At 39.3% G+C, this 27,574-nt stretch overlaps 1 protein-coding gene across 9 annotated transcripts in view; it reads right to left on the reverse strand.

Annotated features, from left to right (window-relative positions):
• Positions 1-203: 203 nt before the first annotated feature.
• Positions 204-27,574, reverse strand: part of RIC8B (RIC8 guanine nucleotide exchange factor B) — a 104,902-nt gene continuing 77,531 nt past the window's right edge. For 2 of the 9 annotated variants that reach the window (XM_058741524.1, XM_058741523.1), the window contains 3 exons: positions 23,573-23,717; positions 16,133-16,252; positions 204-1,621 (listed from right to left, as the gene is read on the reverse strand). In XM_058741524.1, the coding sequence (XP_058597507.1) occupies positions 1,510-1,621; positions 16,133-16,252; positions 23,573-23,717 (377 nt within the window). In that variant the 3' untranslated portion in view covers positions 204-1,509. Of the gene's footprint in view, positions 1,622-7,507; positions 7,685-8,334; positions 8,474-12,845; positions 12,930-14,242; positions 14,399-16,132; positions 16,253-23,572; positions 23,718-27,574 lie in introns of those variants that run through there. The other 7 variants (XM_058741527.1, XM_058741526.1, XR_009265378.1 and 4 more) reach the window with 6 other exon arrangements.

A 27,574-nucleotide genomic window follows, 5' to 3' on the forward strand; every position in this document is an offset into this window, starting at 1 on the left:
TCCATCCTTGAACTGTTGTTTTGCCAGAGAAGACACTTCTGGCTAAATGACATCTTTCACTAATACTCTGTGTACTTTACCTATCCTTAAAAAGGCTCTTGTGGTAGGTGAGATAATGGATGTGAAAGCACTTCAGAGAAGCACAAATTCTGGGATATTGTTTACCCCAGGTATCTATAAAGAAACACACAGAGATGGCTACATTGAATCAACCCCAATGTTTTATTTAATTTAAAGTTTTAAAAGGCAGTGGTTAAGCACATCATCTATGTGTATATATGTATGTATGTGTGTGTTATCTACATACATACACATATAAAAGGAAACCGACCCCTTTAGGCTTTAGCCACTGACTGACTAGGCCCGCTGTCTACTGCAGGATCCATTTTCTACTTCCTCCTATGACCAATTCTAGAAGTAAAAATAAACAGCTTTAATCAGTTTAACAGTAACTACTTGTGTTTCTTTCTCTTTTTTTAAATAAATAAAGTTACCATTAAACTGATCACCTAGGGTAGAAAGGCTGAACACACACACAGGCACACACACAGTCCCCAATTAAAAACCTGTGACATATGAATGACCTGTATGTACAGATGGGTGCCGCTGACTCCCTCTACCCCCGGCAGAGGCCACACAAGAACCCCCAGGACTCGGGGAGTCCCCATCCCCTCTGCTGGATCGGAGGATGTGTGTTCCTGGCACCCTGGGTCAGAGCTCAGAATGCACACTCCCATGCAGTGATACAGACGGGGCGGGGGGGGGGGCGGGGTTCAGTTCTATGGGTCTAGTGTTAAGGTACATAAGGGAATAAATAGGCATTTGTAGCTGCCTCAGAACTAAACCATCATTTATAACCCTTTATGGGGAGAAATGTATTCTGAAGTTCTAGATAAGCGACATACAGACTTTCAGAATGTAATCAGTTTGCAAGTCTGGGGCTGTGCGTGTGCGTGTTTGTGTGTGCACTTCCACATCTTTATACAAAATTGAAATGAAGAGTGGGGCTAGGTTTATGGAGCAGCTGCTTGGCTTCCACGTGGTCAGTCCTGATCTAAGAAGTCGCTTGCCTCAGCCCTTGTTTATTAGCAGCTCGTTCTGCTTCTCACGTGCTGCTGTCTGCTGGAGAGATTCAGGAGGGCAGCTTTCACCGGTGAGAGGAAGGACGCGACTCTATCTTCTAAGAACCTTGGCAAACAGAACGGCCAGATTCAACCAGGGCTGCTTTGCAGAACGAAGTCCTTTCAGTTCCATCCCGATGAAATGGAATTACTCTTTCTCTGTGTTTTTAGCCCCTGCAACTCCATCTAACTGCAGCTCTGTACGAATGCCTCGGTATCGCAAAAACACAGGATCACCTCTTAAATATGCTGGATTCTCAATGAGTAAACCAGTTAATGTGTTTCTAGCCAAAGCAAGGGCATAAATGTTTTAGAGAAAAGACTCCCCTGGAGCTACAGAGAAAAGATGCTGATAAAAGCAATATTGAGAGTTGGGCAGGTGACGCTTTTAGTCTGTGTCAGAGCTGGTCTCTTCGATGACAGAGTACTGGTTGAGTGCTTCCTCCAAAGGCGTTATTGTCCCATCAGGTTTTAGTCCCATTGGTTTAAGCAACTCCTCTCTGGAAAAAGAGATAAAAGAGAGAAAAAAAAAGTATTCACCAGCATCACACACACACCCCTCCCCCCGCCCAAATCCACATCCTTTTAAAAAGAAAAGTCTTTAAAAACCAAAGTATTTTTCCTCAAGCTCTCTGTGTGTTTGTAACAGGAAAGATGAAAGGGGCATGGAAAGAAAAAGAGGGAGATCAAAGACTTCATTCACACAGGCCAAACCTACTAAGCCAATTAAAAGTATGAAAAGTCAAGGTCTAAATGGGCTCAGGACAAGGAGCAGGTCTCTTCTGTTTTTAATAATTAACTTTTTTTTTTTTTTTTTCCTTTTGTGGATTCGTTGTTTTAGTGAAGTTGAAGCTGCCAAAATTTCATGGGTCCCAGTGGGCCAGGCATACGATCAAGTGGCTGACTTGATATGTATGGATTTCATTCAGTGGAATAAATCGGTCAGATTTGATTCTGCCTCTCCAATCTACAGCAATACATAAGTACTTCTCAATCCAATCCAAGTCAGCTGGCCTTCCCCACCCTTCTCCCTCCCTCTTATTTTCTTCTCTCTCTCTTTCCTCCTCCTCCTTTTTTTTTTTTTTTTTTTTTTTAAACACCATTGCTTTTGTTTGTGGCAGTTTAATTATGGGATTGACAGCCATTTTAATCTCTTCAAAGCTCCCCAACTGCCTCTTTTCAGCTAATCCAATTATATCTACTCCACGAGTTACAGCCTCATCTAAAGATGATTAATTATTGATTAAGTCAATCAAAAAGCATTAGGAAAGATTTATTTAATCTCTTCATAGGCTCTTATTTATTACATGGAGATTATGGCAAATGTACCTGTTGAGTTGCTAACTCTAGCCCTCCTCCTGCCCCCAAAATGTCAGACTTTACAAGTAGCCTTGAAGAGGCACATGAGCTGCTTCAAATTTATTTCTCAAGGAAATGGGCATCACCCCCTGAAAACATATATATAACAACCAAGAACCCACATGGCAGCAGCTTAATGTTGGTGGGATCTGGAGTAAAGGGAAACAGTAAAACCTGCTTTCCCTCTGCCTCCTTGCTGTTGGCCCTTAGGCCGGCACAGAGAAGGGTTCCCGCCTGGGGAAGGTCAGCCACACAGCAGTGTGAGGTGTTGGAGGTGCAGTGAAACTCCAGGAGAGGGGGGAGAACAGCCCAGTGGTCCCTGGATAAGCCAACAGGAGCCGGAGCAAGCAGCTCTGGCTAGTACCACAGACTACTTCTGAGAGTCTGAAAATCCACTTGAGTAATGGGGATGGCTGCCTGGCTATGTTGAGGCTCCTGAGTTAAAAGGGAGGAAATGCAGTTCCTGGTTCAAGAAATGGGGTCAGAATCATAGAACTTAAAGTTGAAGGGGCCTCAGAGATCATTTAGTCCAACACCCTTGTTTGCTAAATGAGACTGAGTGACTTACCCAAGGTCACACATCTAGGGCCAAGTTGGACCTGGGACCTAGGGCTCCTGTGCTCTTTGCAGGGCACCACATCTGGATTAACTGCTCTAACTGCATTACAGGAGCACACTGAGTTCAGCTGCTCAATGTCCGTTCAATACCTACACGCCAGGAGCTAGGTCATACACCAGGCAGGGAAAGGAAGACTGGGCACAACAGTCCTTGAGGAGTGGGTGAAACATGTATGAAAAATAACTTAGAAGGTAATGGGGTAAATGCTGTCAGAGGATCACGAACAAAGAACTGGCAGCTCCTGAGATGAAGCGGAGACCACACTGCCCGGGAAAGGGAGGGACGGCAGTACAAATCAGGTACAGGTATCCAATGCTGGGCAAAGAAGTCACAGGGCCTTAGAGGCAAAGGAGACGGTGTACAGGGCTCGGTAGGGTCCCGTCTACTTGTGTGTTTTGTGTACCTTTTTGGATTGTGTCAATTTCTTCTCTATGTGCTCTCATGAAGCTGCAGAAGGGCCCAGTGTTTGGAAAGTGGTGAGGTTTGATGAAGAGGTGGCCGGAGGTAAGGCTGCAAGGGCAGTCTGGGGTCTAGTGGTTAAGTGTCTTCAATGCCAAGAGGCTCAGGTTTGTCTGTAAGGGATGTCACCTCTGTTTTATAGGGCAGTGTTTCTGGCAGCAGTGTGAAAGGCACACCGGACCAGGGGGAACCTGGTGGCAGAGAGACCAGTCATTAGGATGTCACTGTCCAGTGTATGTGACAGGACACAGGACACTGGACTCGGGCTGTGACCCACTGGAAGGGCTGAAGGCTGGTGAAGAAAGACTAGGAAGTGGAGTATCCCTGTGGCTTCCAGCTCAGATGACCGAGAGGATGGGGATACAATCCACTGGAGCAAGAACACCACAGATGAAGTAGATTTTGGTGGGGAGATGCTGACCTCTTCTAGGACATGAAGAGCTTGAGGCCCTTGCGTGACAACCAGGTAGAAATGTTTACTGGAAAGCTAGAAAAACAACCTGTTTCCGTGAAAACTTCTCTCTGGCACTAATATACACCACACACATATCTACATTTTTACAACATAGCTCCCTAGTTCTAAGTGATTGTGCTAAAGGATTTTGTGATATTGGACACTATTTACTAATGACGTAAAAGGACAAGGGGACAGCCTGCTGGGAATAAAACACTGAGAGATAAAGTTCAAAGGTCTAAAGGGGCTTGTGGAAGAGGGTACAGTAAGGGGTAGGGAGTGAAGGGCTGGGGTAGGCGGAAGCAGGACCCTGGATGGGCCTAGAGGAATTCTGGAGAGATCGCAATGGGACGCTGGGTGGATACACCCCCGCCCCTAAACCACTACCAACACGACTCCACTTCTGTGACAGCAGGATGATGCTGGGCTAGCTACCAGCTTGTCCAAACCTAGGAGGAATATTTTCATCTGTTTCATCCCTATTCCAATTTTACGATGGAAGTAATAAAGAACAATCCAAATGTCTCATGGCCAAATTATAGGAACTTGTCTGTGGGATAAAGGGCCTCATATTTTAATTCTCACTTATGAACTATTCTTCTCAAACATTTATTTTTTGGGTCCTTTGTATCACCCCTCCAATAACATGAAAACTCCTCTGAGGGTTCCGTTTGATGCTTGGACTTCTAGACACCTCTGTAGGAGAGGTGTCTGTGATTAACTGGCCACACAGTCATGCATTTGTGCAAATGAATTAAGGCAGCAATGTGATACAGTGTGAAAAAACAAAAACATCTGGGGTCTGGAATTCTGTTTGAAGGCCTGGCTCTTCCACTTACCAGTTGTGTGATCTTGGGTAAGTCTGAGTCTCAGTTTCCCCATCTGTGAAATGGGGATAATGATAATACTAGTTCTACCTCCTTGCCAGCAATGATGTAAGAAGTAACCGTAACAGAACTAGTAGGGGGAGCAATAACAAGGGTGTAGATCAAAGAGTTCTGTGAGCTGCAAAGATGTCCTACATATTAGTTGTTATGACTGTGGTAGAGTGAAAGGTACATACGGGTTTTGACGGTGGACAGACCTAGGTTCTAATCCTGAGTCCACCAGTCACTAGCAATAAGACCTTGAACTCTCTTCAATTTCCTTATCTGTAGAACTGGGATAGAAATACCCACCTCACTGAGTTGTTCTGAAGGCAAAAGGTCACTGTATGTATAAACTGTAGTGTGATGGCTTGGAATGTGGTTGGAACTGCAAGTTGATTTTCCTGTCTTTCTGTGCTTATTGGAGACTTCCCCAAGCTTGTTAGGGGGCTCTGGGAATAAGTGGGGGCTGAATATGCAGAAGCAAATAAAAGACATGGTCCCTGTCCTCAAGAAGCTTTTAGTCAGTTCAGAAGATAAAACACACACACATTAAACAATATTAAAAGAATTACAGAACAGCAGATCAACAAGCTTGAGATGATTAACAGGCAGAGCCCTGCTTTCCCTAGCTTGACAGTTCATCAATTCCCCCCCTATTGTAACTGAAATGTGTTTAAAGGAAATTTCTTGTCCTACCTGGGAGTGAAAGGAGAGAGGATCTCTCACAGATATGGGACTTTTTTTTCTGCTGGACTCCAAGCTTACTTATCAAACTCCCATCTCAACGTTTCTGATCTCTGTCCTACAACTAACAGCCCACAAATACCCAGATGAAATCTTTGATATAGAGACTCACTCCTAAAAGGTCTGATGAATGATCTGGTTATATACTAGACTGTTTCATTTTGTAAGATGTTATATCTAGATCAGCAAGATGTGGATGGAGAATGGGAAGCATTAATGAATGCCACAGAAATGTTGTTCCACCGTCAACTGGGCTATGTATGTGTGGGAAGGACACAGAAGGAGATGGGGCCTGATCACAGGCGCCTCGCAGGAGATGGACTCAGGGCCAGGCTGTGATGGCAGCGATGGACATAGATTGATGGGGATAAAGCCATCCTAGGAGCAGAAGAATTAGTCAAGCAAAGGCACAGAAGCAAGAGTTAGTTGTGTGCAGAGATTGGCAAGCAGGCTGGTTTGGCTGAGGTAAAGGAAAAAGAAAGCTCAAAACAGATATGGGATACAAAGGAGGATCTGAATGGAGACTGGAATCCTAGGTTGACAAGTCTGGATGATGGTACAAAGGTATTTTTGTCTTCGATGTCAAGGGCCCTACATCTAAGAATATTAAAAAAAAATAATTCTCGTTACAAAGTTTGAGAGCTATGAAACGGTATTGCCCTGACATTTAAAAGGAAAATGTTCTATGCTCTAATTATTCAATTTTCATATCCCTATGTGTCTAGCACAGTGCCTTGCCAACAGCAGGTCCTCAGTAAGTGTTTATGCACTAAATTTAGTTGTAATTGATATTATCTTGCACTTTCACAGAAAGAAAAGGTATAGTGTCTTATGGGACTCCTAATAAAAGAATCATGATCAAGAGAAAAGCTAGATCTCTGCACAGAAGACTCATTTTCATCATCATTTACAGAGTTAGGAAAGGCATTAGAATTCTACAGGAAATTCTGCAAAATGCTTTCCAGGGATTTCTTGTTTTCTGCTAGACGGTGAGCAACTTGAGGGCAGAGTCCATGTCTTATCTAGCTGCGATTTGTAGTATCTAGTATAGGCTGGGGGCACACAGTAAGTGCTCAGTAAATGCTTATTAAAAGGGTATAATGCATGGGTCATGGCATAAATGAAGAACAGTAGAGAACCATTTATTAAGAATCCTTCTCATTATTTTAACTATTTTTATTATTTTCTTGCATCAATGTCACTAGACATTCTGACCGTGCAAAAGTCAGGCCCTCTTTGTATCGTACAGCCTGGAAACTGAACTACTGATTGGTGTAGACGCAGCTTCTTATATATGGGGCAGTGAGAGGTCTACATTCTAGTCTCAGATATTCCTCTAACTTGCTGGGTGTCCTTGGGCAAGTCATTTCCTTCTCTGGGCTTGAGTCTCCCCATCTATAAAATGAAGGGGTTGGACAAGATGATCCCCAAGATTCTATTCTAAGAGTCTCAATATTAGGCTACTAAATAATCTTGATCTATTTAAAAAGCTGCAAGGTTTTTAAGACACTAAAACTCAATGCTGTTAAACCTTTGTTTCTAATCAAGATATTCTAAGCCTGAGAGTCAAACACGGCATCCTACCTATAATTGACCTACATCAAGAACAGAAATCCTTCCTGCGAAACCACTGGCAGATGATTAGAATGATTACAAAAGTAAATCACAGCAATGGCAAATGTTAACAAGGGAGGATCTAAATTCAGTCATGGCCCTCAATAAACAGGCCATGAAGAGTTACTGGCACTAAATATGAAGGTCACATCTAAAAGGAATGGCTAGGTGTCAGATATATGTACATTATGGTTAAACGGAGATACTGTATATTGAAATGTGCATCAGGATTAAGATATTCACATAGCAACAACTCCTTCATACTTACCTTCAATGCTATACACAGGCCTTAACATAAGTTAAGACTGCCCTCGTTATCATCAAAAAGTACAGTGATGTCTACTGGATAAAGAGCCCATTCTAGGCACTGTGACAGTATCATGGCGGGCTTCTCATCTGATCAGGCATCTGGCCAGGGAAGAGATAAGCCTCCAAGAATGTTCAACTGGAACGAAACATCATTTAGAAATTTGATCTTACTAAACGATAAGGAACCATAATCTATAAGGGCTTGGCCAGGCACAAGGACATAGATAAAGCAGGTCCAAGAAAAGAAACCCTACTTTGCCCCAGCCTAACCCTTGGAACTGCTAATGGAAACCAAAAAATACTTTCTTAAAGATTTAGGGGTGGGAGATTATGGGATTTATACCATATTTAAAAATTTCTGGTCTGTTTTTTTTTTCCCCCAGATATATTTTAACATTTTCCTGAGCCACCATTTCCCTGTAAGGATGGTCCTCTGGGATGCCTGGGTTTCTGTAACTTCTCAGAACCTTAGACAAGGTTCTACTTTTTAGGGCTTCTGGTTCCTATGTAAGACTTTCCCCCAGAAATGACAGTGCAAAATTGGGGCTCAGACACTAACATACCCAATCGCACATTATAGAATAGGCCAGATGTATATGTGTATAAAACACCTTACTTGACCTGGAAGCAAGAGAATACTCTTGCCCACAGCACATGTTTTTGTGCAATACAAACAAAGCATTCAATTCAAGTGTACTTGTTGAAAAACAGGACATAATTAAGCAGTTGGTAAAATGCATTCTTGTTTCCCACTTGCAGATCTCCCAAGAGTCCCTTCGAATTTACCTATACGAGTTTCAGCTTCCCGCTTGCCACTTAGCTTGATAACGACTCAAAAATCATTCCCTTGTTTTCAAGGGCTCTTCTTTCTTGTCTGCTCTGTGTACTACAGGGCAGTATTGACACATGGAATTAATGACAGGGTCTGTAATGAAACAACAGTCATGCAAACACCAGTCTGCTCTTTTGATAAAACAGCATGTTAGAGACCTATTCACCTCCCTCTAATTGAGTACTGCATAATAGTTCCGATCCTTTTATGTCATATATTTTGTTCTATGATTAGAAAAGAAGAAAAGGGGGAAACCTGTGAGGCACTGCTTCCTTCAATCGCCCTCTGATTAATTCCCTGTTTCTAATGAGGGTGGCTGCTATTTAGGCAGGTTCTGTTACATACTCGTTTTGTTGACTTCTGTACAATGTATAACAAAACCCAAGACGGGATAATTGGGAACCATTTCTTTGGCACAGGGATTCCTGCTCTTAATGTAAGGTTTGCTTGGAAAAAAAGAACGCTGACTTTTTAAATTAGCCATTTCATATTTAATTCCTTTTCACATTTGAAAGGGTGAGAAACTGGTAAATACATAAAACATTTTTAATGAACACAGAGCTTTTCAAGAGATGCCTGCTAGTGTGGAGCCTGTGCTAGCTGGGAGAAAGCAGCTCTGTGATCTGTGCTCTAATCCCAAGTCTGAGAGTGCATCTTATTTCAAGATTTCAGCATCACTGCAATGGTCCATACTCCACCAAAGTTCAACGGACTGCCTAGTAACTTGTTGATATGCTTACAAGTGTTTATAACCCCTTTTTCTCATAGGAATAATATTATAACCTTGGCCATTGCTTAACATGTTCAGTTACATACTGGGAAAAAATGTCCTTTGGGCTTGGACCCTGATCCTTCATCTTTCATGGTCTTTCATCTAATGATTTCCTAGTCCTGACTGGGTACACTGATTTTTCACTAAGCTGCTACCCCAGGATTTTTGGAGGGGTATGGTGGCTTTTCCACAGCAAACTCAAAGTCTTCAGGCTGTATCTTTTAAAACAATTCTGGGATCTTCCCTGAGACCTCACCATTGTGCTTTGGGACTGGGTACAATTAGGAAGGTGAATATGTAGCATAAAAAATATCATTTCCATGACAAATGGACACAGCATATCATCTATTTTGGATTTCTTTCTGTTTGTAAAGGTAATTGGGAGTTGCCTAAACAGTCCCATTGGGAAGCCTTTCAAAAGTTAGATTTTCTTAATGTGGTTGCATTAAATATAAGAATTTGTTAGAATACCTATAATCATTCTCTTTTTAAAATAAAAAAACTTCTATTAACAAAGAGTCATAGCAGTTTCACTGGTTTCCTTCTTATAAAGGTGTGTGTGTGTGTGTGTGTGTGTGTGTTTGATATAAACTATTTACTTTAGCACCTCACTTGATCTTCGAGAAGATCTCAACTACAGAATGAAAGAGCAGGAATGTGGGTCTTCCAAATCTTAATTCTCAGGTAAATATGCTTACAATCTTTGCACTTTGCATTTTTTTAAAATTTAGGACATCTTATTTAAAATCAGATGGACACATTTTTGAGAGCTGTTGGTCATTTTTCAAAATGACATAAGATCTGGAGTGTTAAGACTGAGAATCGAGTCCTGGCTATGTCATCAACCAGATGCCTGATCTTGGGTCAGTCTCCTAATCATTGGTTCTGTTTGTTCTTCAGTCAAACACTACTTGCCCTAATAATTCACAGGGATGCTTTAATGATCAGTGGAGATAATATAAATGGAAACACTCTTTAAACTTTAAAGACTATATAAATATTAGTCTTTTACTATTCTCATTTCTGTTAGAAAATCATACAAAGCTTCTAAAAATTTGTTACCTACCTCACATTAAACAGCATGGTTAAAAAAATTATGGAGAAAGAGGTTAGGGACAGTGCTAAAGAATCAAATTCAGTTTTTTGTTTTTTTTTAAAATTTTTTTTTCAACGTTTTTTATTTATTTTTGGGACAGAGAGAGACAGAGCATGAACGGGGGAGGGGCAGAGAGAGAGGGAGACACAGAATCAGAAACAGGCTCCAGGCTCCGAGCCATCAGCCCAGAGCCTGACGCGGGGCTCGAACTCACGGACCGCGAGATCGTGACCTGGCTGAAGTCGGACGCTTAACCGACTGCGCCACCCAGGCGCCCCAAGAATCAAATTCAGTTTTATCCTTAAGTGAAGGCATTCTTATTTCTTGGTAATTTCTCCACAGGAGTTTTCTATCCTGTTGTCCAAATTAGTAAAATAAATAAGAGGTCAGCGTGCCAACTGACACTGTTGAATATAGCAGCAGAAATTGAAATTCTTACATGCTGTCCCCAATCAGAAAGACTTAAAAGTTGAAGGAGGGTAGTTAACAGCACAAACAGCCAGGGGACATTATTCTTATTTGAGGTTTCTCTATTAGAAGCCATTTCAGCTAGTGCTTAAATTAAGAGCTCTAAGTAATCATTCCTTCTACAGAGCTTAAAGGACAGTGACTACCAACAGGCAATACAAAGGGAGCATGACATCCTACTCAGAGGTGTCTAGCCAGTGAAGGCCCTCTATAACCTAAAGATACACAATACTAACTTTCTCAAATTAATCCTCCCTTGCCACTTTAAGGGCATATTAACTTGATCCAAGTTCCCTTAATTGAACTTCCAGGCAACCTTACAGTGTATTTTAATGATATCAGAATAGTGTTGCCATATGTGAATATAACATAAGCCATATATGGAATCTTAAAATATTCTAGTAACCACACTGAAAAAGATAAGTAAAACTGACTTTGACTTTAATATATTTTGTTAACCCAGTATATAAAAAATATTTCAACATAAAATCCATATTAAACAATTGAGATATTTTACATTTCTCTTTTTATACTGAGTTTTTGCAAGTCTGAGTATTTAACCCTTATAGGACATCCCAATTCAGATTAACCACACTTCAAGCTCTCAGTAGTATATGGCTGGTGGTTACCGTATTGGACAGCACAGATCTAAAAGATTTTCCGAAATAAACAATTACAATCTTTACACTTTTGAACCTACAGTAGATCTCAAAACACTTTAAAAACTGCAACATGTTTCTGAACCATACCTGAAAAGCACGTCCTTGACTAACTTATCATAAAGGTGGATGTGATCACAGGTTTTTTTTTTATGTGAGTAGAGTAACTTATTCATAAGGAATAAAGTTACGTATTGCTTTTCAGTCATTGATTGCTCGTCCCAGCTTTAGTAAGTCTAAACAGAATCCCATATTTGGAACCTGCATTAATTAAGAAAGCCATGTCTCAAATACTACACAATGGCTGTAAAAAATATATATATATGATATGGAATAGATAAGAAATGGGAAAATTATTTAAATGTAAATTTTAGATTTGGATAAAATATATAAGCAAAAAAGCAATCAATGTACATTGTTAAATGTTGTTAAATGTGACCGGGTAAGGGTGGGGTAGAAGACTAATCAGTGCCTGATTCCAATTAAGAAACTAAAGGGGATTAGAAAATCAAAACAAAACTGAAACTTGAAATATTATTTCCTTTGGTTAGTTTACGCTTAAGCCAGTCAATCCTCTCTCCCTTCTTCTGGAGGAGGCGTCATTATTACACACGAGCTGTGTGCTGTAGCTAAGGTGGACGCAATTGTATTAGCCACAGTGGACTTGCGTATACACACACAGTCCCCATTCTAATCCCCCACTTAAGTTGTGGGGGCTTATTTTTTTTTCCAATTCAAAGAAGGAAAGAGCAGGTGGAGAGGAAGGCAAATTTCATTCCCTTTTTCAGCTCTGCTCTCACATTATAGAAAGCTTCATTTGACATTTTTAATCTCCTGCCTCAGGCCTTAATGCTTATGTTTGTTTGCTACATATTACAATGATTATTTTAAAGAAATTATGTACCCCAAGATTCAAATTAGTCATTATATCTGGCCAAGAAATGGAACGGACAAAGGTAAAGTTTAAAGTCTTAAACCATATAGGGTATTTTATAGAGCCAAAAGCTGCCCAACAGATTTGGGGATCGGCTGTGTTCATTATTTCCTCATCACACACTAGGGAAACCACAGGGTACAAGGCACTGTACTAGCTAGACATGATGGGATTTACAGGGTTCAGATTATTTTCAAACTCTTAAGACCTCCAGGTCCACTGCCAATCCCCTTACCTACATCTGTCACAAATACAATCCTCACACACACACACAAAATCACTAGAAATATTACTAAGTCAGCTGGTATTCAACGGGAAGAAAGTGTTGGAACACGAATCTCTCCAGTGTCCTTGGAAATGTAGCTGTGATAAAGCTGCCAAGGTGGTGAGCTCCTTGTGGCAGTCACTATGTCCAGCATGGAGGCAAAATGGAAATGTGACTTTAATTTTTGAATCGGTGGTTTTACAGTTTTGGTAGTACTAGATGACATCTACACCCTACACCAGGCTCAGTAACAGTACTTGGCATGACCAACCTTAATCATCACTTTGGTAAGTGCTTTGGCACGGGCCACTGTTGCTAACCACCATCCTGGTGCGGGTCCTTCACATCTGCTCTCCTATGGACGGAAAAAAGGAAGTGTCTAGTGTCCATTCCTTGGCCACGTCACCTCCAACCCTATCCTTTACTCACATGCCTTTTACTTCAGGCCCAGGAGAAAATGATTCATTTTTGAGAAGGAAAGTTAATTAGACAAAGCTACAGTACACTCTTAGCACAATGAAGACTTGGTGGGATGCAGAACATCCTCAGAGTGACGGTTGAGGGAACTGACCAGCAGCGCAATGCTGAAGAGGATGATTAGGAAGTGTTCGGGCAAACACCAACTCTAACAGACAGACACAGTAGCACAGTGGACAGAGCAAAGGTCTTGAGTTCTGGAAAACGAAGTTCCTAATCTCACTTTGTTATGAAGCTACAAAGAGAAGGTATGTGAAAGTGTTTTGTAAACTGTTAAAGGAAATGTATCATCCTGTCATTAGCTTAGATATATTCAGGGGTAATTTCTTTGAGCCTCACTTCCTCCCCAATTATAAATCTGATAATAGATTTCTGATAATTAAATAATGATAAAACACCCTGAGTCTTTTGGAAGAAAGATGTAGTATGTGAATACCAAAGGTTTATCTTATTGACAAGAGTAAATGTCCCTCTACCTGGAATGAATGGTCATTTCTCCACTTATCTATTAAATAAATACCTTTTAAATCTCAAGAATCAGCAAAAATGCTAGATGTTCCCTGTGAAACAGTCCCTGATTCATCCAAACAGAATGAACTGCTCCTTTTCCTGGGTATTTACAGTTCAATATAGACCTTATTTTGTCATTATGTCCATCTGCCTTGTATTTTAGAATATCATAGCCATTTCCTTCACTAGAATGTGCGTTTTCCAGAGTCTGTCATGTTCTCTGAATCTCCCTCATCTTCCTAGCACAGTGCCTTGCACAGAGTAGCTGCTTAATAAATGTTCCCTGAATTGTACTGAACTTAGTCTACTTTGGCTTTATGCCATCTCTTCTACCTCAAAAAAACCAAAACCCCAAAATCAACAGTGAAAAGAGAGCAGAAACTTAAGACAAACATGTAAGATGCATAAAGAATGGCTTCATTCTTTGCATTCCTGCTTAGGAATGCCCACTGCTGATCTCCATACAATTTTCTCACTGATCATTAGTAAGAGCAAATGTTAGGAAGCACACACACAAAGGCAGACAATGTAAAAAACCCACCACACGTCATGCAAAAAGTCTGTGGTTTAGAACTGTTTTTAAAGTTGCCTTTAACTTCAATTTTAATGGCAGAATCGGTACCATCAAAACCAACACAAGACATATTTGCTTTGCTTTATACATGCAAAAAGGAGTATCACCTTCAGATTGAGTTGGGTATCTGCTGGGTGATTCTGGGTGAGTATGCATCTTCTTTGAGGCATAGTTTAAATCAAGTGGAAGAAGCTTGGCAATTTCAGACTTGACATAGCTTCAGGCTATTTATTTGTTGGCAGCTTCTAGAAATGTGGATTCCCCTGGGATTAAAAGGAGAAGGACCTAGCACCATTTTCTGTCCCTTGCATAGGGATGCCTTATGGAATGGTCTTATCTCTTTCAGTAAGTCAAATACCTGGATTATACTGGAGTATTTTAGGCAGTCCTTTCCCCATCTCCCACTTTCCTAGCTTGGAGTTTACTCATCTAGGGTATATAGGCCAGTTGAACAGCATCTGTGTTATATTTTAAGAATTCATATTCAGCAAAATTTATGAAATTTGTTTATTGCTCTAACACACGGATATGCTCCACATAGGTCCTTATTAACATTTTCCTCTCCAGCTTCTACTAGATGGACTCTGTTAGTTCTCATCCTAACTTCTGTACTTAAACCACAGTTTCATTAGCTACGTTCGATCCTTTTGGAAGTAGCCAAGCACAAATCTTATGTTTCTGATTTCATTCACACCTTGTTATTCTGTTTCCTATAGGTTTGCCTATAAGTGTCTTCTCTTTGATTATAATTCTTTCAGTAAAGGAACATGTCAATTCTATATAAAGGTATGGAGAATGTCATTTGCAAACAAAGGTCATTTGAAGATTGTGTGCATAGTTAGTTAGCTGTAGATTCTACCCTCTTTAGGAAAGGATGAAAACTTAAAAGGACTATCTGGAAGTTACTAAGTTCTAGTCCTATTAGTTTTGCAGATGATGAAGCTATTTTTGTATAGCTTCTACCACATCGCCAGCATCATTTGCAAAAAGCTCAGACTCTGCAGTGTCTACCCATACTTGTCACACTCCCTAAGTCTGAAGTCCGACAGCCTCCTGCTATGCTTTTAGCCTCTACTTGTTTCTCTGTTACACCTTTTCCTACAGTGGCTGGCTTTCCGGCTTTCCCATTCCAGTTGCTACTTCTCCTGACTGAGGGATACTAGCCTTTTTTACATAGTTGCTGTGAAAATGAAAATGATCAGAAGAAATACACCTTTAAGTGGTAGCTGCCACCAACACACAGAAGCACTCATTCAAGATGGCTTAAAGGAGACAGTGACTCAATGTATGACTAGAAAATAGAGCAATTCAGGCAAGTGTGAAAGGAATTAATATTTTCTAATAACTCCTCCAAGATGACTAGTTGCTGATTAGTACATATTTGACTTAATTATTTTCAAAACTGGCTATTTTTGGAAGGGAAGGTGGTATGAAGCAAGAAGGGAAGGGGAGATTGTCTTTAGAATCCCTAATTAATACAAGCACTTGCTTTCAGAAAACCCTTAATTTGAGCTATTCCTTTTCACTTTTTCCTGTTGGGTGCATGGCATTTTAGAATTCTTGGTTTCAGGAGCAACCCAAAAAGACAGAAATTGCCAGCTTGCACATCAAAAATGGAAAAAAAAAAAAAAAAAGCATAATGATTTGGAACAAGAACCAAAACAGACTAAAACAAAAATACAAGAAGCAGCAAAATCATTGAACCTAACTCACAGCATCTTTTTGAAGACAGGGAGGTTAGTTGGTTAAATACCACAGTGATCTAGTAGTTCCTACCCTAGCTTTGAGAGTTTAAATGTTTAGAATGCACATCCAGAAGCGGCACACGTAGAAAAACCATGGTAGCCGAGAGAGGTCTGAACTACTGCTGCCCGGGCCACCCTGTTCCAATTCACATGGATTTCCAGAGTTGCTGTTCCATGGTAACTCTCAGTAAGAGAGACAAAGAAATAGAACATTTTTAGAAACCAAGCAGAAAATGGATGGGAATACAATACCTGGAGAGTTTATCAAGCATGTTGACAAGTTTCATGGCTTCATATTCTTTTTGTTCTTCTGTCATTTCATCTATGGGGTTTGGCATTGGTTCCTCTAAATGACCAGTGATAAGATTAATGCTACAAAAAGAAAAAGAAGTTATGCTGTATGTTTTAAAATTATGCTCTTTCTATACTCTCTGGTCCAAGTTGTAAGTTATAATAAGAAAGAGTATAATAGCCAAAAATGGGCAATAATAGCAATTTTATAGTATGGAACTGCTATAGGAATTAAAAAAAATTTACTTTTTCTACTAATTTGCTTTGGGAAATGGGTGAGAGTTTTACTCTTTTAAAAAAACAATAGCTAACTTGCCAACTTTGTTTTTTTAACGCCTGGCTGCTTTTTAAAAATATGAAATTTGATTGGTGCCGTTAGGATAAATATCCTTGGATGCATAGTTTATTAATTTAAAGAAAAAATGATTTCTGAGTAGGAGAATCCATTTTGTGATACAGCATAAAACAAATATATGTCAAAAAAACTGGAAAAATGATGACAGAGAGGCTGAAATCTGAAAATGAAAGCATGCCGATTTATAATCTCAGGAAATTAGTCCATTAGTGAGACCACAGAAGGCAATGAGTGTTTAAATAATAAAAGATAAAGCAGAAGAACAATTGAAATTAGATTTGATCTGACCTGGATTAAAAAAAGAAATCTAGCCTACCAAGAGACAGGTATACCATCTGGCTTTCTGGAAATAATTTAATAAAGTACTTAAAATGAATATGTTCCATAAAGTTTGTACAAAGTTGTAATACCACACAAGCTATCCTCTTAACTGAAAGCCACACTATTTTTTTTTTTTTTTTTGAGATGAAAGAAAATTCTTTCAATGGCTGCTAAATATCTATAACCTAAACATGTTTCTGGAAAAGCAGACAAGAGGTTATGGCATTTTGTTTGAGCCAAGTATATAGATAGTTTGCAGGGATATTTCATTTGATCATTAAAAACATAGCAAACTGTTAATTGTTTTCTAGGGTCTATAAACACAAATACTTTCAGTGGCCAGGCCTTCAGGATAAGCAAATGAGTGAACTGGTCAAGTATAAATAATGTGGAGTGTTGGGGACTGGGGTAAACTTGAGAACAGTACCTGTCTAAAGGTGGCAGGAGGTAGAATCCTATGGGCCAAAACGAAGACTGTGATCAATTGGGTCCTCTGGGGGCTAGCTTGCAAGCTGTGCTTTAGACTTTGACTTGGGCAGTTTAACTTTCTGTACCAATCAGGGATTTCTCATTTGGAGTAGTAAAAGGGCTAGTCACTAGGTACTACTATTCATTACTAAAAGATCTCCTTCTCTTTTTCTACATTCCTTGGAGGCTACATGATATTCAGATTCTTGTGGAAGGACTCAGTGCTCAGCATTCTCAACAAACATATCTAAAACCTCTGTTTTGTCATTCTTGCATAAGACCGAAGGCTGTAGCCATGATTAAAAAACTTTTTTTCATTCAAAGCGGTGGACGGACCACCAACCTCCCCCTGCCTTTTTTTAAACAAATGAAATCTACACAGAAAGCCCACATATAAAACAGACAAAGTGGAACCTCTCTGGCAGAAGAGGGGATGGGTGACCAAGCAGAGTGGAGGCCTAAAGCCCCTTCTGTTGGTCTGTACTTACTTGCTTCCTTTTAAGGTAGCCCCTGAGGCACTTTTAGGAACTCGAAGGAAACAGCCTGAAAACTCATAGGCTTGTCAGTGATTCTTAGCTTTGGCTGCGCATTAGAATCACTCGGTAAACTTTAAAGAAAAGGCTTAGGCCTCACCTGAGACCAACTAAATCTATATATTTTATTTTCCTGGTGGTTCTGATACACAATGAGGTTAAAGAACCACAGGGCTAGAGCGCCTACTTCAGACACTCATTGTGTGCTACTATTCCCTCCCTTTTTTTTTTTTTTTTTATTCCGCCAGGTGCTATAATAGGAGAGAAAAAGGCCTCTAGTTAGTGGCCATTAAGAAAAACATTGAATGCGGTCATCATAGTTCCCAAAAGTCAAGAACAAGGGGAGCCCAGACAAGGCTTCTAAGAACTATAGCATTTTAAAGATGAATCCAGATGCATACAAAAATGTAATTCTACCATCCATCAATTATTTCCCTGGGCATATAGCAACAGCACATGTTTTCACAGTTCCTTTTCTGCCACCTGCTAAATTAGAAAAACAACTAGTCTTATAAATAAATTAGTAAAGGTACTTATTAGAGGTGTATACCACTTCCCAAGCAGACAAAGGAAATCAGGCCTTAGAAAAAAGTACAAGGAAAGGTAGATGTACTAACTATGTGGAATATGTTCGATTTGTCTCTTGAAAGAAGGCTCTTCTCCTCAAGTTCAATGGAGGGGTGAATAAGAAATGACAACCACAGACTGTTTTGGAATATAATGACATTAAGATAAGCCATCACGTGCCTCAGGGGAAAATGTGTCAAGAGGATACACTGGTAAGCTCTGTGGTAGCCACACTATAAGGCCAGAACATGAATTCCTGAATCAGGGTACATTTGATTCTTTTCTTGGTTCTTTTAAGGTTTTAGTACAAGTGATGTCCGCTTTTAATAAGCTGACCTCAAGCCCTTTGCTGCTAAAATGATTTAATAGCTTGCTCTGAAATTAGCTACTAACGTCACAAAATCTTTGCTCACTGAGTATAAAAGCAGTAGCCAGAGATTCACTTACAGAGTAAGGATTTATCATCTTTTACTCATGTAATACCCCACCCCCAATATGTAGAAGAATGTACCCGGTGCCACAGCAAACACAAGTCGGGGCACTGAACTGTGCCACTGTTTTACGGGAAAAATGCCAATGTGCTGGGGACACTGCCGCCCCTCCTGCTCCCCACATCAAACCAGCCTCCTGTGGTTTCCTTACCAAGAGAGGAAAACAGTCACCATAACAACAATGATGTGAGATTTCATAAAGTGGATTATTTTCAGTTGAACAATCACTACAACCTCAAATAGTATAGTCTAAGACTTAACTTTCTAGGTTTTAGGATCTTAACAGTGAAATTCTGAGGGTAGTTTTCTCTTGTTCTAAGACTGAATCTTAAGATGCTTTAAGTACACTAATTGTGGTAGATATTGTATTGGGTAATTTTATGGTACGATGTTGTCCCACCTTGCCTTCGTTCCCCTTCCCCATCTTCCCAGCCCTCCAATTCTATGATTGTATATGTCTTTCAGTTAGGTGACAAGAATTATTTAAATACCTATATAAAGCATCATCGAGCATTTCGTATTATATAAGGCTACCATCTATGAACTGACTGCAGTTATGGGCCTGGAGATGAAGGGATTAAGACATAAAAAGGTATGAGCAAATGAATATATACATAAAAGCTGAAATATATTTCAGAACTTTTGCTTTTCGAGTTGTTGCTACATTTGGTCAACATCAACAGTACTAGGTCACTTTACAAAAAAGAGCCATTAAAATTTCCATGAGCTATATGAAAATTAACTTCAATCTCCTAAGAAGTGTAGATTAAATTTCACTCAAAGCATTCTGGTTAAAGAAGGGGCTATAAAGGCAAATTCCTACAGGGGCTAGGCAGGTAAGGTAAATGACAAGGATATATTGTTTTTTTTTTTTTTAAATTTTTTTTTCAACGTTTTTTATTTATTTTTGGGACAGAGAGAGACAGAGCATGAACGGGGGAGGGGCAGAGAGAGAGGGAGACACAGAATCAGAAACAGGCTCCAGGCTCCGAGCCATCAGCCCAGAGCCTGACGCGGGGCTCGAACTCACGGACCGCGAGATCGTGACCTGGCTGAAGTCGGACGCTTAACCGACTGCGCCACCCAGGCGCCCCTACAAGGATATATTGTTAAACCAGAGGAGCTCATGCCTGGTATGGTGGGCACCACAGACCCTCCACTCCATCAGCCAGTTGCCACGTGAAAATGCAGGCTTAATGTTATTAGAACTTATTAAAAAAAAGTTCAAAATCCAAATTTCCATCTGAAATATCTGAATTCTAAATGTCGGCAAAATATTATGTAAAACAGAAAATGAAACCACAAAACTAAACCAATGAATGCAACATCAGGTAAGCCAAGCAGAACTTACTTGTGGGCTGAATCTAGTCTATGAGTGGACAATTTGCAACCTCCAGGAAAGGGATAAGGGTTAATAGGAAAAGGCTTTTGTGAGCTCAGAGCAGGAAAGAAGAGGTTAAGTGCAAATAAGGCTAGAAATATCTTTCCAGGAAAAACTCCCCAGAGTACCTGCCCCCGCAAAACAATAGTCTTCTGTATAGTCTCAATATATGGTGACAATTACAATGGGACTTAAAGCAACAAAACAAAATCTTGACAAAGAATAAAAGTCTCTTGTCTCATTCTGAAGAAATTACACAGCTGCTGCCACAGCTACTGCTGAGAGAAATATAGTCAAGAAGGAAACACCCCTGAGTTGCTTAGTACAATGATTTTAAGCTTCTGGGTGTGATTATGAACTAGTGTAGGGTATTAAGAGTATAAGGAGTTATCCTAGAGTTCTGCCCACTTTGGTCACCCCCTCCTTTTGCCCTCCATCTAGCAGCCCTTTAAAGATACCTCTTTGGACCCCTAGGCTCTTATATAACCATCTTGAAGGCCGCTGGTCTAAAGTGAGCCAAATGTCATCAGGTACACATCTTTCAATTGATGTCTGGAATGATGTACAAACCACATTAGTCACTTATACCACCTGTATGGTCAAGGGGCCTCCATGCTCTGAGGCATAAAAGAAACAGGTAGGTATATAAGTTAGAATTTGGAAATTTTTCTCTTTGATTCAGGACCAAAGTTTATCTGAAAACTTTTAACAAACATGGCTAGACTTACAACACAGTGTGTGTGGCATGTAACTTGATTCTCTGACTATATTTCTGCTAATTGCAGAAAGCCATTTCCAGTCCATTAAATACACTTATTTTGACACAAAAAAGACTGTTGTGAAATTAACTGTCTCCTATAGCCTAAATGTAAGCTCCACACAATTATTGGTTTCAGATTCCACTAAAGGATTACAGGTTACCTTGGTGCATCAATCAGAATCCACTTACATTTTTGACAACGGGACTAGGGCCAAGTGGATAAAGGGTAATTTCTCTGCTTCTGCCCAAACTAGCAACTGTTGTGAATAAATGCATCATAAGAAAAGCATACTGTGATCTTGGTGAAGGGTAATCAGATGGTAGCAGGGAAAGCAATCCTTTCAGGTGCAGACTTCATAAGCCTGACTAGATTGGTAAAAAGTTTTCATGATTTTTTGGGAAAAAGTTCTTTCAGTTCTGTAGATCACTCCCCAGAGCACAAGGAGTTGTCTTGCTTGCAAAGTATTTTGTTCACCACCGCTTCCACAAGGACCATTTGAATAAATATTTTAAATTAACTAACAAACATCCCACTATAGTGTTTTATCTGAAAGAGGGAAGATGTAAGAAAAAAACAGATGCAAATCTATCTGAAGGGGAAAGATGTAATGCTTGCTAGAAATATATACTTGTAATGACCAATGTTTAAGAAACACAACAAGATTTCACAATGGTGACTATTCTGACCACAATAACACACCATTCCTATGCACCCTACAGGCCAGGTCCAAAGGCTGAAGAAGATTCTAACTAAGTATGCAGGCCTAAGTATGGACTCTTCCAAGCCAAAACAGTAACAATACCAAACATCATGGTCTTTGATTTAAAGAAAAGGTGCTCTCCTGAAATCTAACATCACTTTCACAATCTAACACATTTCTATTTCCCATGCTATTAGACCCAGTGTTCTTGTGTTTCTTCCAATTTCTTGTTATAGTAGTGTTCTGGTGCTTGTGAGATATGTGATCATTACTATAATAGAGTCATTCACCAAACAAAATCAACAATACACATTGATATAATGACATCATTCATCCATGAGTATTCCAAGAGTTTCTATCTTAGTTGACTTGTCTGCATAACTTGGGACACAATGAATGCCTAATGTAATTTCTACCTTTGTTTAAAAATATGAGACTTAAGTGGTATATTTAATGTCTCAAATGAAGAGAGAGAAAAAAACTGATATGGAAGTATAGTTTATGGAATGGAAAAATCAAGAGCTAGCTAGCAAGACTAATTTAGAATGATGACTTCTGTGATTAGGAAAAGATTAAAGTAGAATTCCTCTATCTAAGCTTCAGTTACTTGATAGAGGTGCCCAATTTATAGCATCTAAATTGTAGCAGTCTTAAGAATGTATTGGTTAGAGTCACTGCTAGTTTTATTTTCCCTGAAGCCTTTTCTTTCTAGGATATACTCTACAAGATCCTGCTGCTGAGACTGAAAGCACTAGAAATATTAAAAGTAATAATGCTTCCTACTCAGGCCTGATTTGCCAAGGAATATAGGCCATATATGTCTTGTCTGATTAGGAAATGATCTTTGCCGTTACCTTCTGATAACCTGCTACTTTCATGTTAACAGGGCACAGTCTATCCTTTAAAAAAAAAAAAAAGCCTAATTTTGCAGGTAATGATTTTCTATCCTTTATCAACTACCACATGATCCCCATTACACTCTAGAAACCATCAGTAGGAAACCTAACATGTCAACATCATCGATAATGCCAAAAGGGATGGATATACCCTTTTAATATTCATTAATGGAAACCAGAAAATTGAGCTCAAGTAAGTCCTAATAAGTGGAACTAAGAAATTTACCTGGGATGGGGTTAAATGGGGGAAAAAAAGGATGCGGAGGAAACAGAAGGAAGTAGAGGTGGTTTGTTTTGGGATAAGAGAATTAGTGTCTTTGATTTCTAAGCACTGATTCAGGAAAGACATGATAGTCTCTGGTTTGCCTGTTCAAAGCAATAATACATCTGTTAAAAGATGATTAAATGTTTGATAAAACTTTACTGTGGAGCTATACTTCCTTCCTTTTGTTAGTAATGTACCATTTTATTGATTCATAATGGCTTTTTTGCAAGAGGGAAGATCAGAATTTATGAAACCTATGTTTAGATTTCTGAGAAAGACTGAACCATCAAATAACCAGCTTAAATCCTTGGTCTTGGTTGTACCTTATACAATCTCAACCTACGGAAAGGAAAGCAAAAAGTAGCCAATAATACTTTTTAAGTATATGATGGTAAATGTCTAAAAATGCCATCTCTCCAAATTCTTAGGAGAGGACAATGAGCATGCAGCAGAACATTTCTTGCAATATTATCTTTCCTTAATCATTTGAAGTCACTCTCTAAGCTACTAGCTATGAAATTGTCCCTAAAAACACTATTAAATGGAAAGCTTCCAAATCCACAAAAGAAAGGAAACACTTGGAAAATGAAAGACAAAGGAAGTGAAAGGTAAATAACCAAATCAAAGGCACAGGCATAGGTGAAAAGAAACTTGATACTATACTTTGGTTTTGCATTTTTGTATTCTTCAGTGTCTGTGTCCTCGTCCTCTGAGTACCAATTATCTCCTCTTCCTCCAGCCAAGAGGCCCCTGGCCGCCAACAGTCCTGCAGCATTCCCATAGCCAGTGTATTTCAGCAGGCTATCCACTGCAAAAACAGAACAGGTTTTTAGACAGGAATCCTTGGGTCTTGGGTGCTCACTGTCATTACTGACTATTTACCAGTACAAGGAAGTTGGAGATCTATATGGCAGTAAATCTTAAAATTGAGAGATTTTCAAAGTGTGTTAGTGGTTATACTAAACTACCCATAAATTCTCTTGCATGCTCTGAGGACCAAAAGTCTTTTTTCAGGTATCAGAAATTCAAGTGGAGCTGTTTGGAGTATACTTTGTGGCAGGAGTGGGGCCTCTGTGACCACAGGGCCATTGGCAAGAGTGGTGTTTTAATTTTCTGGTCACAAATCTTACATCTTTTTTTTTTTTTAATCCGGTTTTGGAGAAACGATGACTAGAAACTGGAGTTAATGAAACCCAGATTGGAATTTTACCAATTCGGTCATTATCTAAAATCTTTCTTATACCCTTTATAGGAATCGTCGGCAATAATGAAACTTAGGGATATTTGCAAATAGGATAGGCTAAGTTACTGCTTTTTCAAAAAAGTCAGCAATAATACATAAGCACATGAGACCCACCAAGAAGGTAGGCCTAGGAGTTAGACTGGCTGGATTTTAGTAATGGCTCTACCACTTACTAGTTGGTTGACTTGGGTAAGTTATTTTACAGCTCTGTATCCCACTTCTTCTAATCTCAAGAATTGGAATAATATCTACTTCAGGTTAATACATGCAAAGTGCTTAGAAAAGTATCTGGCACAAAGTAAATGCTCTTTCTTTTTCCGTGGGAATATTAGGTAAAACGAGAATTTTAGACTTATCTTAGTCAACAACAACAACAGCAGCAACAGCTCAGTGAACCATCTGATGCAGGGCAGTATTACCCTGTTATCAGTGCAAGGTGATATCTCTAAGACAAGCAGACACATAAAACTTTTGCAGGGGAACCCTGAACTGTAGGATTTTTTTTTTTTTTCTTGGAAACTAAGCAATCATTAGCAGCTTTATTGAAGAGTACTTTCCTTTCATCAGGTATAGTTTCAAGGTAAGCACCAAAATATTCAATCTATCAGTCTAAAAATAAAAATTTTATTTAAGGCTCTCAATAAAATGTCATTCTAAAGACAACTGTAGGAAACAAACCAAACACTATCTTATTCATGTATAAGGCTTTAGTGAAACCTACATCTAAAATACTATTATAATTCAGACCACTTACTCAAAAAAGACAAAATAAAGCTGAGAAGATTCAGAGGGCAATTAAAATGACTTTGGGACCTGAAAGGGGCAGTGGATAGGCAAAAAGGTGGGTAAGGAAAGGGGACATATATGATCAGAGATGAAATCATTAAAGGCATGGATAGGATGAATAATCCAGGGTAGAGTTGTTCATTAACTTTTCAAATACTTGAACTAGAGGGTACCTTTCTTGACACTGAAAATAGGCAGTCTGGGGACAAATAAAAGGAAGTCCTACATTCAAAGGATACAGCAAACTGGTGAAATTTGTGTGAAAGGAGACATGGATTAATAATATAAGTAGATTAAAGTTTGCATGATTCTCTTTCAACCATTTTCTACCTTAAAACCTATTGGTAACTATTGTCTCCTTGGTAATAATTCTCAATGGGTGCTAGATAGAATCATATTGGAATTCAGTGAGGGATCACGGTGGTTTAATATGAAAGCCCTTGGAATAAATCTGAATATGCTCCCTTTGCTGACAGGGCCTCTGCAAGACTGGAATGGTTTGGATAAATTAATGAATTCTTAATGGACTTTTAGGGATGTATACAGGTGTTCTTAATATTCACAGAGGTCAGACATTAATGACAGGGTCAGACACAAAGTCAGAGAGGCGAAGAATCATATATCTGAATCCACATGGCACTGATACTCTCATTGTGTTTTTGATAAGCCTTACTTTTTAACCAATAAAGGTGTTTGGTAGTTCCAGAAAAAATACTGACTGAAATTGTGGAAGTCTAAATTGAGAAATGAATATAATTTAAAAAAATAACAATAAAAAAGACATAAAATGTAGGTAACCACCTACAATGGCTAAACATTAAAATAGTTTAAGAATGCAGAGTTTATGAAAAGCCAAAATAGGTTAAAAAGTAACCTGAACACTAAATAATCTGCTATCTTAAGCAGAAAATCTTCCTGGAAGTTAGTTAATAGTAAGAAATCCCTAGCACTTTTATGAAAATAATGCTTACTATTCATTCACTGGAACAAACATGTATCAACTCTGTGACAGTTTGGGTTACAAAGGCTATTTAAAGACTTGCTTTGCCTTTAAAACAGATAAGGCTATAGCCAATAGTTTCAGAATCAAATGAACTTTTGTTAATAGGATAAAATATTTAAAAAATAGGGGTTGGGGAAGGGAGATGACAAATGGACTACAAAATTTTCACAGTGAGAAATATTTTCTTTGTGAAGTTCTGATTGACATCATTTCATGGAATGTTTTATAACTACTTTTTAGCTATTTTCAAATAACACTGTAAAATATCCTATTCAATACTGGGAAAGTAGTAAAAAGAAAACACACTGAACTTGGATGTTAAAGTGAGCTGTGGAGCACCTGGGTGGCTCAGTTGGTTAAGCAACTGGTTCTTGACTTTGGCTCAGGTCAATCTGATTTCACAGTTCAGTTCATGAGTTCGAGCCCTGCATTGGACTCTCTGCTATCAGAGCAGAGCCAGCTTCACGTCCTATGTCTCCCTCTCTCTCTGTCCCTTCCCTGCTTGCACTCTGGCTCTCAAAAATAAACATTTTAAAAAATAAAGTGAGCTGCTAAGGCAAAGAAAAGGTTTTCTGGGTGGGCCTTAAATAAAAAAAAAAAAAAAGAAAGAAACAACATAAAAATTTATTTAGGGGTATCTGGGTGGCTTTGTCGGTTGAGCGTCTGACTCTTGATTTCAGCTCAGGTCATGATCTCATGGTTCATAAATTTAATCCCTGAGTTGGGCTCTGTGCTGACAGTGTGGAGCCTGCTTGGGATTCTCTCTCTGCCTCTCTCTCTGCCCCTGCCCCACTCGTACCTTGTCTGTCTGTCTCTCTCTCAAAATAAACAAACAAACGGTGCACCTGGGTGGCTCAGTCGGTTGAGCGTCTGACTTCGGCTTAGGTCATGATCTCGCAGTTCGTGAGTTCAAGCCCTGCGTTGGGCTCTGTGCTGACAGCTCAGAGCCTGGAGCCTGCTTTGGATTCTGTGTCTCCCTCTCTCTACCCCTTCTCCGCTCATGCTCTGTCTCTCAAAGATCAATAAATGTTAAAAAAAAAAAAAAAAAATTAAAAAAAAATAAACATTAAAAAAAAAATACTTGTTTTTTTTGTCCTAGTAATCAACCATGCAGTTGGGTAAAACTGCTGCAGAAATGGGACAAATCAACAGTCAGAAAGTTGCAAAAAATATTTCACCACTATTTTATCAAGATGCTAGAGGTACTATGAACAGAGGAAAGCAACCACAGTAGCATACTGCAGTCAGAACTGCACTGGTGGTAATGGTATTGCAGCTTACGCAAACGTGGGTTTTATCACACTCTGTCATGAAAACAAAAAGGTTTTGCTCTTTACCAAGGAGAAAGAATGGCAGAGCCAGATTCTACCTAGAGACCAATCCCCTTTCTCTGTTATACAGAGAAGGCTTTATAATCCTTTTCCTTCCAAATTCTGCAACTTTTAGAAATCTTATACTAATAGCTTCCTCTAACTAGTCTCCCTATTTTCAATCTCATGTCCCTCTAATTCCTTGTTCCATACAGCTGCCTCATAGATCTGTGTAAAACAAAAATTTGTTATCACCTTCCTGTATAAAACCTCTAAGATCTGCTTCATTTTCTGGCCCCTGCCTTCTTTTCCCAAACTCATCT

Source organism: Neofelis nebulosa, chromosome 8 (genome assembly GCF_028018385.1).
Source record: "Neofelis nebulosa isolate mNeoNeb1 chromosome 8, mNeoNeb1.pri, whole genome shotgun sequence".
NCBI lineage: Eukaryota > Metazoa > Chordata > Mammalia > Carnivora > Felidae > Neofelis > Neofelis nebulosa.